General features: G+C 37.0%; 1 protein-coding gene across 4 annotated transcripts; it reads right to left on the bottom strand.

Moving 5' to 3' along the window:
• Positions 1-3,056: 3,056 nt before the first annotated feature.
• Positions 3,057-21,094, bottom strand: LOC25493427 (E3 ubiquitin-protein ligase UPL1). Of its 4 annotated transcripts, none has more exons than XM_024782297.2 (15): positions 20,831-21,091; positions 19,081-19,176; positions 18,781-18,987; positions 10,662-18,530; positions 10,255-10,566; positions 9,828-10,029; positions 9,171-9,732; positions 7,860-8,991; positions 7,538-7,684; positions 6,530-6,610; positions 6,125-6,350; positions 5,828-5,967; positions 4,064-4,170; positions 3,778-3,946; positions 3,057-3,643 (listed from the first exon to the last, which is right to left on the bottom strand). In XM_024782297.2, exons 1-14 carry the CDS (start codon positions 20,861-20,863, stop codon positions 3,844-3,846), a joined length of 11,217 nt encoding a protein of 3,738 aa, XP_024638065.1. In that variant the 5' UTR covers positions 20,864-21,091; the 3' UTR covers positions 3,057-3,643; positions 3,778-3,843. The 4 variants fall into 4 exon arrangements, with proteins under 4 accessions (XP_024638065.1, XP_024638066.1, XP_024638067.1 ...); XM_024782298.2 differs by having other exon boundaries at positions 3,057-3,640; XM_024782299.2 differs by having other exon boundaries at positions 9,171-9,729.

The raw sequence follows: 21,094 nt of genomic DNA, 5'->3' as shown, positions 1-21,094 counted from the left end.
CTTTTTCACTTTCAAACACCAATTAGAAAAGACTATAATTTATTATTTTGTCACGTTAATGAATGAACATAACAACTCATGTAATTTCATTTCGTATATTTTCATATTATTGGTTGATTAGTAGAGTAATATATTATTTAATGTATGTGTAAAATAATTCCATACCGGTTGCTTACTATCCTCTATTAAGTCTAATACTTCGTTTCGTTCCATTAGTAATTGTCGTCATAATACAAGATGACATGACCATGAAATTATAAACAAAACACGATAATGTCTCTTTAACTAAAATATAAACAACATTATTTGTTTATCTCAGTAAACTTCTAATAAAAGAATTGTAATACACTCAATTCAAGTCATTATTCGTTTAACAATTTTGTGTTTATATATATGGTTTTGCTAAAAGACACCTTTTTATAAAGGTATCTTTTAGCAAAGTTATAACTAAAAGGTGGAAATTACACCTTGAGATATGGGTTGCTAAAAAACACCTTTATTGATGGCTTCTAGCATAACCCATAAATATATATACACACATTCAAATTCAAAAGTAAAATAATCATTTATAGATACTAAATGCATGCATTAAATTGATGTATCATCAAAGACAGCCATCATAGAAAGACAAAAAAGACAATTAAACCAGTGTGACGAATTCAATCTAAGTTATCATGTGTTTCTCTAAAGAACTGTAAATAAAGATGAAGTAAATGATAAACACGTGCATAAAATTGCTACAAGCTTAAAGATGTTAGATTAATTATTTAACTAATCAATAATGGATCGACAATAAGCAATTATTAGTATTTTATTATTAATATAAATTATGTTATATTGTTACTAAGCACTAACTCTTGATGAATAGTTTGATTAGACTATGTTTTTGAATGGAGCATGATGAGTTGAACCATTCTATTAAGTTCAATGTAGGGCTGGCAATGAACCGAACCAACTCGACAATAGTTTGGAATCAATTCGACAATTAACTCGTTGAACTTGGTTCATGAACCAAATGAGCTGAACTTGAGCTGTATATAGTTTGACTCGGTTGGTTCATGAGCTGACTCGATAATCGATAATATAAATATTTTTTCGATAATATCTATATTAGTTTAGTAAAAATTAATAAAAGTACAAGATTATTACAAGCTTCCTCTAATATTTATGTACTTGTTTTTAGAGAAATTATTTCTATTTTAATTAACAATTAACGATAGTTATAATAAAATAGAGAAATAATATCACCCAAAAAAAGAGGAAAAAAAGAAGCAAATGGGGTAACATACTTTTGCAGGATTTTAACTAAACATATGTGTATTACAATTAGTCCCACATCGGGGAGTTTGAAAACAATAGTGAGGAGTGGTGGTTATAAAACAAAAGCGTTTGTATTAATGCATAGTACGCTATAGTGCAGTTGTAAATGACTACATATTATTTTCTTCTTTGTAGTCTTTAAAACAAACATGTTCTATAGTTTTATCTTAGTTCAATTTTTTTTAAAATAAAGTAAAAGGTCAAGATATGGCATTTTGACAAAAACAAAAAAATCTTTTGAATTATGTTATTTGAGCAACGAGTTGAACCTAATGAGCGAAATTGAGTTGTTCGTGAACTTTAAACGAGCTGAACCAATTTTTATCGAGTCGAGCTCAAACATGTTCGACTCGACTCATTTTCAGCCCTATGAAAGATCTATGTCTTCGCTCACTAACTATTTAAACTTTGCCCAATTAGACGGTCAATAGTGGTAAAAAAACTTAAACGGTAACAAGGATAATCATCCCACTCCACTTACTCTTCCTTAGCATTAATCACTATAATGTTATTAAGATGTGTCATTCATAATCTATCTTTGGTATTGTAGATATGCTATAACTTAAATCTATGATTTATTTATCTGGTTAAAATTTCAACAATGTCATATAAAATTCATTAGACTCTAACTCGTGATGCACGAGTTTTGTAGAGTTTCATATATAAGAATCAATTTGTCTATATTATTAGATATCATCCATTAACCGAGTATCATAAACCATCTACTATCATTTAATGGAATACCGTGTGATCCATAAGTTTTGTAAAGTTCATATATAAGTATCAAATTGCCTATATTTTTAAAAATCATTCATTAATTGATTATAAAAAATCATCTACTATCATTCGATGGAATACAACAGTGTTTTAAAAACTGGATCATTGATCGACTTGATCAAAGTACCAAGTCATTCGTTTATTGGTCAAACCACTGAATCAATGGTTGAACCGCATGCCTTAACTAGAGACTCGGTTGTTTAATTTGATTTCTATATAAAAAAATTAGATTGAATTAGATAATTCAGGTTAGACCAAAAAAAATAAAATTGTTAACAGAAACCACATTGTAATTGGTTATCAAAAATCACACACTAATGGAACACTAATGGAATACAACAGTTTTAAAAACCAATTAATGATCATCCCGATCAAGGTATTGGTTTAGTGGTCAAACCATTTGATCACCGGTAGAATCGCATGCCTGAACCGGATGACCTGGTTGTTTAACTCTGTTTCTATGAAAATATATATATACATGTATTAAATTATATAGAATCAGATGACTCTAGTTAGACCGGTCTATCTTAAAAATTAAAAAAGAATGTTTATGACATGAATTTCATAACAATATAAATTAATATATTTAAAAAATTACAAATTTAACAAGAGAGTTACTGCCGTTGGAAAAGCCGGTGTATGACATATCAAAAGGACGTGAGTATTAAAGATCATTTTTGGAAGCAACAATAAACCATCAGAACCGCTATTGGCTCAGTGGTAAAAATAATGATCAATTAAACGAGTCAACAATTTTACCTTTTACTCCAAATACATCAAACTGAATTCGAGATTCGCAAAGGGGAAAAATGTCATGTTAAATTGGTGCATCGAAATTGTTTGTGACACAGATTCACCCAAAGCCAAAAATTTGTCATTTTTAGTGAAAGAAACCAAATTGACAAATAACACGGGCAAACACAGAATAATGAATGAAATAAAATTAATAACCTGATCCCTATCAAATTGGATAATTATTAGACCATTAAAAAAATTGAATGCCGACCCCCCACTTAGTGGGATAAGGCTTGGTTGTTGTTGTATTAGAAAAATTGAATCAAGGTATATTGGAATTAATAACCTAATCCATCATGCCATCACTGGTTCTGTGCACTAAAGACGCCATCTTTCGAACTCTTATTTGATCATTGAAGCCATTTCTTTCCAAAGAAAGGTATCAACTTTGTACTCCAGAATATGTACATTCTCAATCTTATTGGAAAAATTATAGACCTATGTACATCCTAAATCTTATAGGGAAATTGTAGAGCTAAAGAAGGCTGTTTGGCCCTAGAGATTACATATAAATTCATATTGGCGGATATTTCAACAGCTCACCAGTATGGAGGCTATCCATTGTCAAGTTGAAATCTCCCAAATCTAGTCATGGCAGAATCGTACAAGGAAAAACAAAATTTCTAGCCATTTTACTGGTTGAGCATCAGAATGAATCTATCACTTGCATTAGAGAATGTCTCATTGCGATGCTATGATACTAATAGAGCCTTCCTCAACATAATAACAGCCGGGATGACTTCCCCATCTTCTGAACAAACAAAGGGAAGACTAAGTGAGGTATATAAGGAATTTGATCTATAATTTTTTTGACTAAAATCATAGATAGACGAGAAAATTAACTTATTTAACATTCAAAAAGTGTTTCCAATTATCATGTCTGACCTTAGATGACACGTCAAAGACATGATGGCAGAACTGCTGTACAACAACATTGCATAAAATTATGGGTCAACCAAAACCAAACCCTTCACTAGCCTCATGGATGGCAAGTAACAAACGGTCTTGAAGCTGTTCCTTAGAGGTATACTCAGGAAGATCTAGTTGATTGAAGCTGAAGAGCAATTGTACAAGATAAGATATTAGGATGGCTGAAATTTCAATGTGATGTATTGACGTAGTTTGTAGCAAGTAACCATACTAATATAAATTTGAAAATATAATTACTCACCAAGTATGAGCTGATGGAAGTCGATCAGGAGCTCCGTATGCCTTGTGAATCTGAAACCTTTGGGGACCAGAGATGCCTTGCAAGGCTTTAAAACCCTCCAAAGGAACCTGAAACAAATTAGGAAGGCCACAGTTGTTACCAAACACATTCATAAGATATTACATATTCAACAAGGCTTCTATTTTTGCTGAAAACAAACTGACAACCATAACATCTAGGAGACGTGTTCAAGCAAAAATTAATGAAACAAAAAAAAAAACTCAAGCATATGCCACAACAACCGGTTACTGCAAAGTGCAACCCATATGGAAAAATTCATGCATCTGAGATATATATATAGCATACGAGCGCATATATCCTTAATGGGTTTCATGAGATATCACATCAAGAACAATGCTAACTTTCTCTAATACTTCATGATTAAGAACTACTTAATAGCACGAGTATCTTTCCATTGCAAATAATAAATTGAGTACTCCTCTAATTACACAGAGGTTAACAAAAGTAGGTAACCTCGGTTGCTTTTCTTGATGTAATTAAAAAAAAAATTGTATTTCTATCAAATACTTAGAGAATCATCCCTAAACTACTCTTACTTTTTATTTAATTTTGTATGAGGACTTGTTTCATTGAAGGAAATTTTGAGAACAATAGTATGAAATAGAGTGAAGTTAGTTAGGTTTTGCTTATATTTTAGTCCACCAAATATGACTACTTTTCTGTTTATACTCGAGTCCAGACTGATACTTATTAAAGCATAACTTTTAAACATAATGAATATGCATGAATTTAAACACGTGGAGGTTAGTAAACTCCCACATTTTATCTAAAACAAATGCCTATAGTTCTTGTCAACAAGAAATTAAAGTCTACTCGTTAATATAAAATGCTTATAAATTTTTCAGTGTGAGGTATCCTCTGCGCGCAACTGCAAAGACTAATCCCTCAAGCCGGGTAGGATAGGACTCTATGGGTGGCAAAGCTCTCACTCAAGAGATTTAACACCACTACATTCCTATGGCTGGATACGAGACCAGGACCTCTGGTTATGCTAGAAGAGATCCCTTACCATCTCATGCAAGTGCTTTTGGGTATAAAATGCATATAAATAAAATAAGATATTTCTGGAACAAAATAATAATTAATATATAGTTTATAAACATATGATTTGCGTACTAGTTGAAACTTGAAAATGTTTCTTTTATTATAATAAATATGTTAAATAATGTTATCAATTTATGTATAATGTGTCCATTAATTTATTTTGGGCAGCTATTCCAAGAGTAACTCTTGGCATAGTTACTTAGCTAAAGAACTCGTTATAGGCATTGGATTTTAACAATTCAACCATCAAACTGTAGGTACTTATTTATTAGATCAACTCCACAAATTTTCATAAAATTCAAAACTATTTCATTCTTCAATTGAACAAACAATACATTTAATAAAATCAAAAATAAGTATCAACTATGATTACATAGCTATGAATGATGAATATTTCCAAAGTTTGGCATCGTGATCATTAATACAATATGATGACAACCGATTATGACCATTAATTTCATGAGTATGTCTGTACTCCAGATAAGTTAATCTTCATCCCATTATTTTAACCCTTCATACAGTAAAATTATAAGTATATGCAGCAAATATAGTTACACGATTTCAATATAAATCAAATGATTGTTAATTTTAATATTAAGCAAAATTAGAAGCTTAAAAAAAATAAGTAACATTAGAACGTTAAAATTTTGAGAAAATTACCTTTGATGTTCCTGTCACAAACTGCAGTAATCTGGCCATGTCTTCCTTACTGAAAGATTTGACTACCTCCCAAAACCATTGAACAACATTTGATGCAACAGTATAGCCTGTATACTCGGTATTTGCCTTCAAATCATCCACTACAAGGAGAATGGCATCATTCAGATACATATGAGATTAGAACATAAAAAAAGGGCAACCCGGTGCACTAGAGCTCCCGCATATGCAGGGTCCGGGAAGGGGTCCCACCATTTGGTGTATTAGAACATAATTCGACTAAAAAAGAAACCAACTCACAATCGATTTCTGGAAGACCACTTATGAGTAGCTCAAGCTCTTTATCATTAAAGATTGATATAAGTTCCCGTGGTACCATTTCACTAAAACCTTCTAGAAAGGAGTTGATTTGAGGACGGATGGCATTAGTCAGGAGATGTTCAGCAACAAGGTCAACGTACTCATGCTTTGTTTCTTCTGTAACCCTTATGTTCCTTCCCCCAGGTTTAAGCTCATAATCAGTGACCTATTTCACAATTTTGGAGGGATGGACAAAACAAATGTAAGGACAACTCCCAAGAATTTATCATGAGTGAATATATTAGAATCATGTCATGGAAAAAAATATTCAAAATTGTCACATTAACATTTTAGCAAGCTATTAAAGTAAGTTCCACTTTTAGGCAAAATAATATACTTGCTTACCTCATTCTTTTCATAAAGTATGAGTTTTTCTTCATCAGCATCCATGCTAAATGTCAGGTCAGGAATATCACTCACGTCATTCTGGTATGCACATGCCAAAAAAAAATTAGACAGAAAGCAATACATGCAGAAAATAAGTGCACCCTGAACTCAAATAAAATTATATGGCCATTTTAAGCACATCGTGGAAGAGAGTACCAAGCAGGGCTTAGAGCTTATACTGGCTTATAGTAATAAATAACTTCCTAGAGTCAATAACAGTATCCATACCAGAAAGGATGACAGTTTAGGAGTCTCCATTCATTACAGTGATTGTGATATACTTCCTCTGGGTCTCAATTACAAGCAACTTTTCACTTTTTAGTTCATTGAATAAATTATGTAGGTGGTCTATATTATAGACCACATCATTTATTCAATGAACCTAAAAAGTGAAAAGTTGCATATAATTGAGACTGGAGGGAGTAATTCACTAATTCTATAATATGTGTAAATTTCCATTCAATACAGTGATTGTCATATAATTCTATAATACGTGTGAATTCAAGATAAGTGCATAATCTTGGGCAGTACAAAAAGCGGATTAAACAAATGAAAAAAACCCATGTTGCCATGACACGCGCGCGCACACCCCCATCCTTTAAGTCAATCTGCTCAAAAGTTCTCTCTCTCTCTCTCTCTCTCTCTCTCTCTCTCTCTCCCCCCTCTCTCTCTCTCTTTCTCTCCATTCACAAACACCTCTCCTTCTACACAAATTATATGTTTCATTCCAAGTAAAAGTCCTAATCATTCCTAACATTTATTTTGTTTATTTTCTCATGTTTCCTCTGTCTACTTACATAAATCTACAACCTTCAAAAATAGAGATCTAATATGCCAGAAAATCATTAAAGCACAGAATCAAAGCTCAATAAAAATGGTATAATGCTAAGAATGACCGAGTTCGGTAAGCACAGTGCCTAAGGTGAAAAGAGACAAAAGTGATCAATATTGTAAATCAGTACTCACCTCCAACATCCATTTCAAATTCTTATAGTAATCAGGATCAACCGCTTCAATGTCATGGTATGTAACCTTAACACCGAGTATATGCTTATAGAAAGATCGGGTAAAGTAAACATCCAATAGTTGTCCATCAAACAACGCCTTCCCCACCTGCATGTAAGATCATAATGACAACTGTCAAAGAACAACTAAACCTGAAAACACAAGATGTAATATGACAGCAAAAGGCTTTCATTATATTTCTAAATCTACCCCAATTTTTTTTTGAAGTAGGGGGAATATTTTGGGTCCAAATACAAAAAACCCTTATAGTTAAAGTGCATACCACTCGGCCCACAAACTTGAAGTATGAAAGGTGTTCAGTCTGGTAAACAGAGTTAGGATTTGGTTGGAAAGTTGCATTGTTCCCCACAGTTGTGAAAAGTAAAGCACCCTTGTCAAAAATGACCCTTGATAGTAGCTGATACCATTCTCTGGTCAGACCACCGGCATCTATACCCTCTTCACCTTGAAATTGCACATTCAATCGGCCCTTGAGGTCCTGAGTAGGACGCATCCTTAATTGATTATACGAGTCCTCCAAAATATAAGCCCGCCTTACACTTATACGCAGTGGCCCGGACAATTGGTGGTCATGTTGTTGCCTGATTCTTGAGCGAAAATAGGATCTCTTGTTATCAAAGTCAATAAGTCTTGGTGCCTTCAGCATCATGGAAAGAGATTTCTCCAACAAACCCGGATTCTGCCTAATGAAAGCATTTGCAAGTCGGCGATGCTTCTCAGCAAACCTTGTAAATGTAACAGCACCATCCAGCTTTCGCTGCAAATCTCCACAAAATTTTCCACTCACTGAAGCTGAACCACCAGCACACTCCTTGACTTCTCTAGCAGTTGCATTGTCATGGTCTTGATGCATGATAGATTCGTTTGCTTGTAGCTTCTCAGACAAAACAAAGAAAGCCTCAATGAAAGGCAAGAGTCTCTGTGTTCCAGGAGGAAGTGGTGGTGAAGTAGAGGAACCGTGCAAATTTTCGGCAACATTTATATTTGACATGTTAGGACAAAAAGAACTCTGGCCAAGTTGCATCTCAGCTGCACTTATACAATTACTGAGTTCTTGCCACAGTGGCTCGAGTACAGTATTCAAATTCCAAATAATTGCTTCGTCGTCATGCTGATCTACATCACTTTCCATATCCTTATCACCTGAAGTATTAAATGAAATGAGGGAACTTAGAGCTTGCAGCACACGTAGAATGGATGCACCAGCCATAGAACCGGCACTCAAGCCAAGCATATTTGTTTGCTTCAGGGTAACAAGATCACTGACAGCTGAACCAGTCAATGCCTGAGATGATTCTGAAAGCTCTAAAATAAAGAACTTTCTATGAGCGGGAACAATGAAAGCCAACTTCTTCAGAACCTCGCCAACAAGCATATACATTTTATCCGAAAGCCTAAAAAATATAAGATTAGTCACTGTTACATCACAACTCAAAAGGTTACAAAAATACTGACAGGAACAAAAATTAACAAGTGACTATGGCAGTATTAAGACAAATTTTCAAACCATGTATTCATAATTAGAATATTTAACAAAAAGAAAGGAGAAATATGACAAGGCTAAAAAAAGTACCCTTCATGACCAAGAAGACTGCACACATTCCGCAGATCAGATTGGGGTAACTGTAAGAAGGTATTGTACATATCAACATTCTTCTTTCCGTTGGAAGGACATGTTTTCGGATCAGGATGGTTATCTTGTCGATTAGAGTCCATCTCCACTAAAGGAGGATCCTTCTCAGCTTCATTAACAGACAGATTTTGGGTATCTGCTATTGCTTTTTCAGATTGAGATTGACTTTCTAATTTGGATGCAGCAGTATCAACTACAACTTGAATCAGACCCATGACCTGCTCAAGATGAGCAGTACTGCGTAAAAATAATGGTCGGTTCAAGAGCTTCAAAAAGAGAACAAGAGGAACGGCCCCTGCATGATCTCCAAAGGATTTTGGTGAAGATCCCCCTTCGTTAACCTTTTCCTTTCCTTTCCCATTCAAAGGTATCGTGGATGAATTTGAAAAATCTGTAATTGATTGATCAAAGTGAAACAACATTTTTGCAACAGCAGAATGATTTGTGGCCAAGTAAGTCAGAATCTCAAGAATACGGCGGAACACTAGGGGAGGGAGACCTGCTATGAAAAAAGGAAACGAGAGATCAGCATGCAATAAACTATAAATATTGAGATATACACATGAAAATTATGTTCTACACTAGTGCAAAAATTACCATCCAACAACTGAGATCGGCCATATATTGTATTTGAGTGACAACCATAAAGCCTCTGGTCATTTAATGTCGCTGGCCTGCTTGCAGAACCTTCAGCTTCCGGCTTAATCATATCAAGCAAAAGATAAAGAAGAGTGGCCCTTGTTACACTATGTGCACATAAGTTTAACAAGAGTCTCTGCAGGAGGCCTTTTCCAAGGGGCTGACATGATGATCCATAAAAAGAGCAAGTTATTATAATCAGAAAGATACATAGATACACATTACAAAGCAATATATGTGTACGATAACACAAAAAACGTATTGCAAAGAAAATCACATAGAACTCAATGTCCAAAACAATTACGAAAATTAGGAATGTGTTTTCACACCTAGCAACAGAGGCTTGTATAACTAAGACTACCATCGTGAAGAGAACCAAACTTACTTGTGCCAATCGTAGAAGTCGGATCAAAGCTTTTAATGCATTTGCATCAACTAGTGTCTCGCCTTCAATCTCCTTCACCTTCAAAGTATCCGTAAGAGCAGAACTCCTGTCTATTGCAACTCCGACACCCCGATCCATCACAGGCCGCCGAACAAATCCCAAGCCGTTTCTTCGATTGTTAAGCCTGTGACTGTTCCCAAAAAGGCTGTGAGCTTGATAATGACTCATTGCTCGGTCCCTCAATATTTGAGCTTCAGCAAGCAATGAAGACGGCAGTGCTGACAGAACTGCTTCAGAAGAAGTCAATAGCACCTAGCATAAAGCCAAGTACAAGCATTACGATCAAGTCATATTTCCACTAAATAAATCACCTAATATGTTGCATGATAGAAAAGTAAAATGTAAACCTCTTCACGCAAATCAGTTGGAAAAGTTGCAATTATAGAAGCATTATCCATGTCAACTGGCTGTCCTTCAGCCTGTTGGACAATCCTTTGAGCTCTTTGTTGGGCCAAAACCTCCGCTTGAATATCTGGAGGAAGAGCAGCTAAAAACTCGGGATCAATATCATCTGCAGAAGGTGGTGCATACACTGGAGGTTGAACAGATTGAGCTTGCTGGGATGCCAAAACTTCTGCTCGTAGATCTTCAGGAAGAGCCTCCAAAAATGTAGGGTCGATCGTATTTGCACTAGTTTGTTCAGCCTGAGTATCATCCAGAGCAACCTCTGTGTTCTGAGTTGATAAGAGCTCATCCCTTATGTCTTCAGAAACAGTTGGTTGCCCAGATTGGTTTCCTTCAGCATCAACACCACCCATATCAACATCAACACTGGCATAAATTGACGATGCACGGCAATCACTAGGATTAGTAGTCTCAAAACCAGAGTCCGGTAACTCAATATTAGTAGGCTGCCCATCAACATTTGATGTCCCATTGCAGCCCATTGGTACAACTGGCACATTGTGGTTGTTAGTAGGTACATCAGGATCCCGTCCGCATCGTACATCAGTACAAGATTCAATAGACGAGTCCATAAATTCCTGGGGTATTTCTACATTCTCACTGGGAGCGGCGTTTATTTCATTTTCAGGGCAATCAAGATTATTTGTCATGAGGTTCAGCGAAAGAGGTTGAACTGACATAGGCTCGTTAGTTTGCAGGCCCTCGCCTGGATCCTGAACACTGGAGTCTACATTTATCTCCTCCTCGCAAGGAGCACCATCAACTGAAAGGTTTATTTGTTGAGGTATGGTTTCAATACCATTTTCCTGATCCTGACCTGCAAACTGCTGACAAGTAGAGTCGGTCCCAACAGTCAACACTGGAGCATCACGTGATGGAATAGCATCAGATTGCTTCTCTTGTTCTTCAGAATTATGTACTTGCTGTTCAGTAGGACTGCTTGCAGGAGCTATGGAACCCATCTGAGCTAAAAATTGTTCCTCCACTGCTATTGCAATGGCTGCCGCTTGAGTGCCTCCTTGTGGTTGACCATCATCAGCCCACCTACCATTACCTAACACTCTTCTTCCAGGTAGATGTAATGAACCCATACCCACAGAATAATCTGCTAGAGGTGGTGGTGCTACACCACCCAACCGGTCTCCAAACAGACTACTTGGCATGTGATCATATGGAAAAATAGGTGCATCGAACATGTCGAAATGGGTCATATCATGATGATTCCCAGATGACTGGGTTTCCGAATCCCGGGATGCAGAAATACCACCTGATGACCACATAGAGACAAAATCGCCAGATTGCGGTGGCCTTACAAGAAGAGGATGTTGAAAACCATTTATTTCAGAAACAGATCTCTCGAAGGAAGATCTACCTGTCTGGCGGCGACGTTCAAAACTTTGAAGACGAAAAAAGTCATCAACAGTAACCCGTTCAAAAGGTTCGGCAACCACATCCATAAGGCCACCACCAGTTCCAGGTTGCCCAAGTATCTGGAAGTGATCCAATCCATCAAGAGCTTCCCTCCATCTCACCTCAATGATGTGATTCTCATGAAAATCATCGTCGTCTTCATCAATCATTTGATCAATGTATTCATTCCCCAAGCCGGCATCATCATGATCCTCAACATCAGTATCGGCCAAAGACATCATGCCCCCACCATCTTCTGCTATATCCTCATCTTCATCCTCTCCATCATCATCTTCATCATCACCCATTTCATCATCCTCATCACCCATGTTATCATCGGCCCTATTCTCAACACTGAAAGTCATTTCAATTTGCTCTGGGTTCTGCAAGACACTTCCCTCTCCAATCTCCTCACGCATCAAGTCCATTCTTAGTTCCACTAGTGTATTTTGGGCTATTGTCTCCTGTTCTTCTACACTCATATCTCGTTCAACTAACTGATTTGAGTTATCAGCATGATGATCACCTTGAGAAGTTCTTTGATTATGTGCATTAACTATCATTTCTCTGAGTGCTTCTTGACTGCTTGCATTCTGATCATGTGCCACGGTTTCAACTGCAGAAGGAGTTGCTATTTGATCATCAGATCTTCTCTTTTCAATCCCATCAGATTTGGAAATCTGCTCACTAGCATTAGCAGCTCTGGTAAGACATTCTAAACCTTTGAGTACAAGAGTCACAAATTTGGGTGCATCAGGATGATCCAAATCAACCACCTGCAGGATGCTAGTTAAACATTTGATCATTCCACCATCGATCAAGCTTTTTGCAATATCAGGTGAATATCCAGAACCAGGTAGGCTACCAGATGACGAGTTTTTCGACAATATAGAATATACAAGATCAACAAAAGTAAAAAGCCTTTTATCTGGGGATAAGCTGCTTTTCAAAGAATTGCTCTCGAAATTTGAAAAGGACGTCATTTCTTTAATAAGTTCATTAGTCACTCGCTTACGACCTTCACCAGATCGACCACACAAAACTACCAGGAACCATGAAGCCTTCTCAGACAACTTACCTCTCTGATCATCAGGTCCTGCAGATTTGTCAACAGAAAGTGGTAGCAACCGATGTGATACATGATGGATAATGCCATTATGTCTAGATTGTTGATTAGATCCACGAAATTGACACATTTCAGAGTCGCGTCTGAGTATGACACCAACTGTATGTCCATACATTAGAAGAACGTCACTCAATAACTTAAGGACAAAAGTCACCTTCACCAATTCTGCAGACCTTTCAGACTCGGGCTTTAATATCACTGTCTCGTCAACCTTTGATTTTCCTTTGATCATCGTAGTAGGTTCATCTATATCCATTAAAGTAGAGTCACACTCAAAATCTTCCCGGCCTTCCATTGGTGGGTACTTCAGCACAATCTCAAGAAGTTGATCAACTACTAGAGTGAGATTTACTGGAACCTTTTTCTGGCTTTTCAGACATTTACCAGATCCATCATTTGACTTGCTTTCAGATATTCGGAGACATTCATTTGTAGCCTCAGTACTCGATGATTTAGATTTTTCCTTTTCTTTCTCCTTTGATAACATAACTACTGTCCTTCCCCCTGATGTCTCTAACTGACAAACTGCAGCGGCAGCTTTCATGAAAACAGTAGGATCTCTAGATATAACTGGCGCCAAAGATGTCAAAAATGACCTGGGAGAAACACGCCCTGAATGACGATTACCACTTAAAGTTTGTCGTATCTCCAACTCCATGGCTGTTTGTAGTGTTTGAGGATCTTCAAGAAGATGCCAAACAATAGTCGATACAACAGTGTCATAGCCAGGGAAAGAGCAATTCCTTGGAAGACTAAAAAGAGCAGCCAGACCTCCATTTTCAAGGAACTTCATAGCCAAAGCATGTGTTTTTGTTAACCGGGAACATAATTGTAGAACAGCCTGCATGACCACAGCAGGGACATCTTGTTTTATCAAATCACATGTAATATCCAACAACTTGTGACTTTCATCAATAGTTGCAAAGCCAGTAGGTTTCCCCAATACATTTTCAAAATCCATGCCAGGTTCTTTTTCCCTCCCATCTATTTTCTTTTCTTCCTGCGCAACTGTATCTGTAAATTGCAGGGAACCATGCTCCCCAGATGAATCAGGCATGGAGCCAGTTTGGGTTCCTCTTTCCATATTTTCAATTTTTGGCCTTGACTGCAGCATTTGATCCAATATAAGTAGTAAAGCACTGATGCATTTAGAGACAGATATTTCTTTCCGTAACTTGAGACTGTCTTTCAAGTTTGTCAAGATATCTATGGTGATAGATATAATTCCGTTCTGAGATGCAATTTCCCTTGCACTTCCATCCTCAAAAAGAAGTAATGCTAAAATATGTGCTAACACACCTAATGCACAATTATCCACAGAAAAGTCCAATGGACAAAGTTTTAGCTGCTGCAGAAGATAAGATATTACTTTGGGACGAACTTCACCTTTGTTCTGGTTGCAAAGTGTTACGAGCAAATCTGTCAATTTAAATGCCACTAAATCACTACTCTGAAACAACTTCGCAGATGCAGCAAGTATATCATCCACTGAAGGTTTCTTAATGTCTCCCTCTTCAACTGGCACGTCAATAGTCTTCTCGGCACTATCAACTTTAGTAGTTTCAGAACTACTTCCAAGGGATAAAGCAAGTGCCTGTGCAAGTTCGTCATCCTCCTGGATAGGATCATCAGCATGACTAAACAGCCACTCCATAGCCAATTCAACACTATTTGTTTCAACTCTTCTCAGTGCTTCTTCAGCCCTTGCCCTTGAAAAACCCATCTCAACAATAGTGGAAATGGTTGCCTCATCAGGTGGAGGGGGCATGAAACGTTGGTTTGTACTTCCCAAAATGTTATTTCGATTTTGCTTCACATCTCCAACACCAGAATATACATGTGTAACAAGTGAAATAATTGATGCAATGAAACCAGGACTACAACTACAAAACATGGGATGATTCCAGACTGGTAGGATTACATCCTGAACCTGAGATTGCAGCGTACGCACAAAAACCTTTGGGTCTCTTGGAACTGGAAAGAGCCCAATTGACAGACCAACAGTAACTGGCTGAACAAGAAGCTCTGCCTGAGATGCCGACGTTGGGGACAACAGCAAAGAAGAGTTTACGAAGTACTCAAGCAAGTGACAGTAGCTTTGTAATGTATCAAGTAACCATGTGTTATGGGACAGCTTGGCTCCTCCTATCTTCCCAAGATCAATTTCTGATGATGTGATCGAGCACGGAAGAGTCCATAGCAACTGACTAGTAGCTTCAAATGTTGTCAATAACTCCTTAAACGTTCCGTGTACATAAAGGTTATTAACCATTGCAGTATAACAACTTTTGCGCCTGCTGTCAAATGTGAGAGATGCCATATCATCCACAACCTTCCCAAGATATCTACATTTTACAGAAAGTGAAGTTTCAAGCCCAATATAAGTAGAATGTCCAGAAAAACTAAGGGCCTCAAGAAAATTTGTAGCTAAAACAGTTCCAAGGGACTTTGAAGCTGAGCTAAGTGACCCTGAATCGGCTCGACGACGATTTGGTGTAGTGAATCCCTTTACGAGAGCAGTGAAGAAAGAGCGCATTGTTGAAGCCAGCTTGTTAAGAATCTCTAAGGCAAGAACGTCGGGGCTTTTCTTTTTCAAATCTTGGGACAAAGATGCCTCCAGTACACTAGAAGATGATTCAAAGTCAATGTTTAAAGCTTCCAAGCGACGAGCAGTCCTTCCACCTCGCATGCGGGCTATCCCTTGCCGAGTACGGCGGTGCAAACCTTCTTCAGAACGAACTACAGAAACAAAATCACGCCCTCCACTCCACAGGGAACGTGAACCAGTCCTACCAAAAACTGGATTTGTGTACCTAACGGTCTGCATATTTGTATCATCATCACTCTCTCTTTCAACAACGGTAGATGAAGGTGCTTGTGAAACATCATGTTCTTGATCATTATTCTTCTTTTCCCCTGTCTTGGAGTCATTACACAGAGATATTTGCCAAATTATTTCTTTGTATGTTCTCCCAATATCTTTTAATACATCAGCATCAGAAGTGCTTAGTTCAGAGGCCACGGCAGTTGTTCCCTTCAACAAAAATACAGAGAGAGCCAAGACACCTTCAAGACTAGATATGCATTTCAACACCTTTGTCTGCTTTGTGGGTTCAACTAAAGCAAGTTGTGTCCCCCCAACTGAATATAAAAGTTCATTGGTAGATTTCAGATGTTCCCTTAAAAACGAGCATAAAGCTCGGGCAAGAGAAGCATAATGTTGTTGAGAAAAGTTTTTGAAGGCAACAGAGATGCTCTGCCCCACAGAAACAGGAGGCATTAAAGGCAGCGTAAATAACTGGAGAATAGCTTCAATCCCCTTTTTCTCAACAAATATTCGACATGTGTCAGCATTCTGAAGAATTGTCTCCAGCAGACGAGCAACATTGTTCACACAATCCGGAAGATAAGACTCCTCATTGATCAGCTCAGTGTCATCTGCCTTCAATGACTCCTTATTATCAGGCAAGATCACATTCTTGTCCCCACCATCCATTTCCATAGGAACAGAGTTTGAAGAGCAAGGATCGGGGCACAAAGATGAGGGATCCACAGGAGAACCAATCTTTGAGATAGTTTCTAGAATCTCAACCAACATATCCGCTCCAGGCCCACGTAACGAAGAAGCGTGGCGCATTAATTCATCCAATCCACTAGATAAAGATGCAGGTGTGTCCCCTGTAAGAGCTCGCAAATATGTTCTGGAAGTAAACACCTTCACAAAACACCTCAAAGAATTCCTATCTTTTACAGCCTGAAGGCCATTACTGTTTAAGCATAAAGCATCCAAACATTGGGGGATGCATGTAATGGCTTCTGAAGAGTATAGTACATCATCCATTATAGCATCCAAGAAGGCAGATGGAAGACCAGCTGCATCTAAAACCGGAAAACAAGTAGGATCTTTTTGTATTAAATCACTCAAGACAGTAGCTGCAAGCGAGAAAACTCCACCACCAAAATATTTTGCTCGTCTGAAAATTATACATAAGCACTGAGGCAACACATTATCTTCAGATTCATATATACGGGCAGTATTTCCAGGGGCATAGGTTCCAAGGGATATAGCACGCAATAGAGCTTTCATCAACAATTTCCGGTGATAAGAAATTAAAGGTTCAGAATACAATGGCTGCATGTCATTTAGCAAAACTGAAGAATCTCCAACCATATGCACACTTCTACTAGACTTGGAATTTTCATCTGGCTGTTCTCCACCATTTTCAACATGGGATACTTCAATCTTCAAGCGTGAGATGGTATCATCTAAACCTCCCAAATCTCTGAACAATGCAGCAGCTGGATTGCTGTAATCCATAAAAGCTTCTAAAATGCGCACAGCTTTTTCAACCAGAAGCAAGTGTTCTGGATTTGTATCTTTCAGTAGAGGTAGAAGAGTAGGAATGAATCCTGCTTCACGCATAGCAGAACATCCCGACGATGAAGAAACCAACACAGTTACAAGAGATAAAAGAGCTTCAGCAAAATGAACTGACCAATTTGATGTATTATGAACAACAGAGTCAATGGATTTTTGCATCAGGCTAGATAAAATGCCACGATGCCCACCAGATGTAACAGCAGTCAATACCGAAGGTTGACGGGAACGATCGTGGCAAAGAGCAGCTAATGAATGTAAACATAAAACACGAATTTTTTCCAAAACTGCATCCTCATAGCTCAGTAGTGAGACCAATTCATTGATAAATTCGGGCTCAGCATTGAAAAACGAAGCTAGGTCATCAGCGTCGCCACAGGCTTGAATCAGAATTATGAAAGCATACAAGCGAATGCATGTGTATTTCTGTCTAGAACCCAAAGAACCAAAAGCCCTAGCAAACCGCAATCTTGTAAGCAAAGAAAATCTTAAACTGGAAGGTACTTTATATTCTGTAACCAACTTGTGCAAAAGTCCAAGATCAGTTTCCACACATTTGTTGACGTCGCTTAAGTGAATGATTTGCAACCCTTCAACCAGGGGTTCAGCCCCTTTGATGTCACTTTTTGGCTCATTTACTGCATAAAACTCAAAATGAAGGGCACAGCCCATTTCATGTACGATAGGGTCGCAGCCATTAGGCAAAACTGATGCAATTAGTCCAAGTCCCTCTTCCTTTCCACCCCATCCTTGTGCAAGAGCAAACAATTTTGAATTCAAAAAAGTGTCTCTTATCGAGTACTTTCCAACTGTTTTCTTCAAAAAAGTGGCGAAAGTGTCCAGGGTAGCCTCAACCACGTCTGGATCAGTAGAAGCAAGCAATAATGAAAGATGTTGCTGCAGATTCGAAGAAACCATTATAAGTATCAATGTTGGTCACTAAAGGATAAATAAGCAAGATATACAAACCTAACAGTAACACAGTTTAAACTTTAAAACTAATTGAATCATAAACATTCCAAGTCACCAAAAAAGAGATAAAAGAAAAATTAGACCAACATACATACCGACATCAAAACATTCTTAGCTCTCATTTTATTAAGTTGACCGGATTGGAAAAAAGATGATTGATGGAAAGATGTCATACCTCGTATGAACTGTAGAAATGCTTATTTGGGCAATTATCCAAAATTATTCTAATGACACGAAGAATTTGAAGAACGGCTTCTCTTGGGAAAGGAGGATCCGAGTCCAAAAAACCGTCATCAACTTGCAGATCCTTCCTTGGTTTTACATACTTCTCAAAGAATGAATCAAAATGATTAAAAAGATCAGCCCAGTGATGAAAGTCTCCCTGTGCAGAGAAAAGAAATACCAATGAATCGAACACATCCAAAAAAAATAAATATGAATTACTAATATAAAAAGAAAAGGGCCATAAAGCCACCTTATCAAACTCCCATGCAAAGTTGTTTAAAGGTTCTTGTATGTTTTCAAGTGGAACTGCGGTAACACAGTTGATGAAGCATCTAATTTTTGGAGGCTGCGACAAGTCAAAGAAAAATTGATCAATTAGCTAAAAACTCGGTTAACATAAACAGCTAAAAATACACAGCTGGTGAAGTAAAGGAGTAAACAATTAACTTAACCCACGTACAAAATAAAAGACAAGAGTATATAAAACAATATAAATTCAGCAAGTATCCATAAACAAACAACTGAAACTGATTTCCAGATGACAATACAACTTATGCTTAAGGTTCTATAATACTGAAATGCATATTTACTTAAAGAAAACTCGTTCAATGCCGAGTGCTAGGTTGCGAAGCAAATCTCTCCTCGAATTATTAATCCATTGGTAAATGATGAATGCTACATTGTCAATGAGTTTCGGTCAATATCACAGTGATGAAATAAAATACTATAATAACAACATGCACCAACAATGTCTGAGCCTTACCCAAGGCAGGCTAAGGGTAAGACCAAAAAATCCATCGCTCTAGGCTTCCGAAAAAAATAAAAAGGCCTCTTGTGGACCTCCCATGAGTCCATGGCCCCTTTTTCTCTATATTCTATTACTACTTTCAAAACTAAAATTAAAAAAATCTTATCTAAAATAAACATATCTTAACAAAAATTAAGTGGATTGAATTACTCATCAATTGAAAAAACAATAACATAATCGGTTACAATAATTAAAGAAATGGATTTGCATTGTAAAACATCTGAAAAAATACAACAACACAAACAAAAATAAAGTAACTTCACAAAAATATTAGTATGTACTTTATAAAGGTCTCATCTTAAAATCTGTCTTAGTCCTCAATATGCATTGGGCCTGCCCTGAACTAACACCACTAGTCGGAATCAGCTAATCAAACAACGGTATCGGTACCCATCATAAGTTTTTAAGGAAAATTCAAATAAAATAACCCAAAGTAACATTACACAGTGCTTCTTTGAAATTCTCATCTACAATCCAGTTTAAGCAAAATTATAAGTTCTGCATGAGGAAATACATATTTGTACAAACTTGTCACCAGCTTAAGATGATTATCTAAGATTGTGGAGAATTTCTTATTGGAACTTAGAGGTGTGACTGTTATATACTCTAAAGCATAGGTACATGTAAAACGATGAAGTACCTGTACCCGGTATGTATCTGGTACAGGTATGTGTATGGAACGTGTCCAATACTACGTCATTTTCTCATTATTTCATCGCGAGTGAAATTTGTGACTCTCTCATACACTAGTATAATATTGGTTTATTGTGATCTTTTTGTTGTGAATTGAACAACTTAGCTCTTGCATGTTAATATTATATAAAAAAAAAAAAAAATCATCTTTTTGTTGACGTACCCGATGCCCTACCCGTACCTATGCATTCGATTTTCAATCCATGCAACAGAGGAATAGCAAGTCTCAAAAAGAGCATGATCACAACAATTAGCAAATTGATCACTGTATTACAACTTAATTAACAATGAAAATCACTCTCCACAACAATTACAACTTAATTAATGATGAAAATCACTCTCCGCAACAATTAAAACTTCATTAACAATGAAAATCACTCTCCAGAAAGAAAGAATGAAAAAACATAAAACCCCATAAGTATAACAAAAAAAAAACTGAATTTTTAATAAAAGGGGTGAAAAGTGAAAATTTGATCCATGAAGAGGAAAAAAAACTAACCACTTCGAGTGCACGTTTTCTCTTTAACTTCATTGGGGAAGTGAGAGCATAGCAGGAATCAGAGGAAATAATTGAGAAAGTTGATCAATTCCCAAAACCTAAAATCGAGAATTGATCGCTCAATTCAATCAAATTGATAGAAGGAATAATCAGAGTTTTTGAGGAGAATGAGAGGATTGGTTTATCGATGGAGTGAAGGTAGAGAGAGAAAGTAGTGAGAGAAAGAGAGAAAAACCAAGTGAGGAAGAAAAGAGAAGAGAAGAA

This window comes from Medicago truncatula, chromosome 4, assembly GCF_003473485.1.
Source record: "Medicago truncatula cultivar Jemalong A17 chromosome 4, MtrunA17r5.0-ANR, whole genome shotgun sequence".
NCBI classification, from domain to species: Eukaryota; Viridiplantae; Streptophyta; class Magnoliopsida; order Fabales; family Fabaceae; genus Medicago; species Medicago truncatula.
The sequence above is the reverse complement of the archived record's forward strand: the minus strand, read 5'-3'. Positions and strand labels throughout refer to the sequence as shown.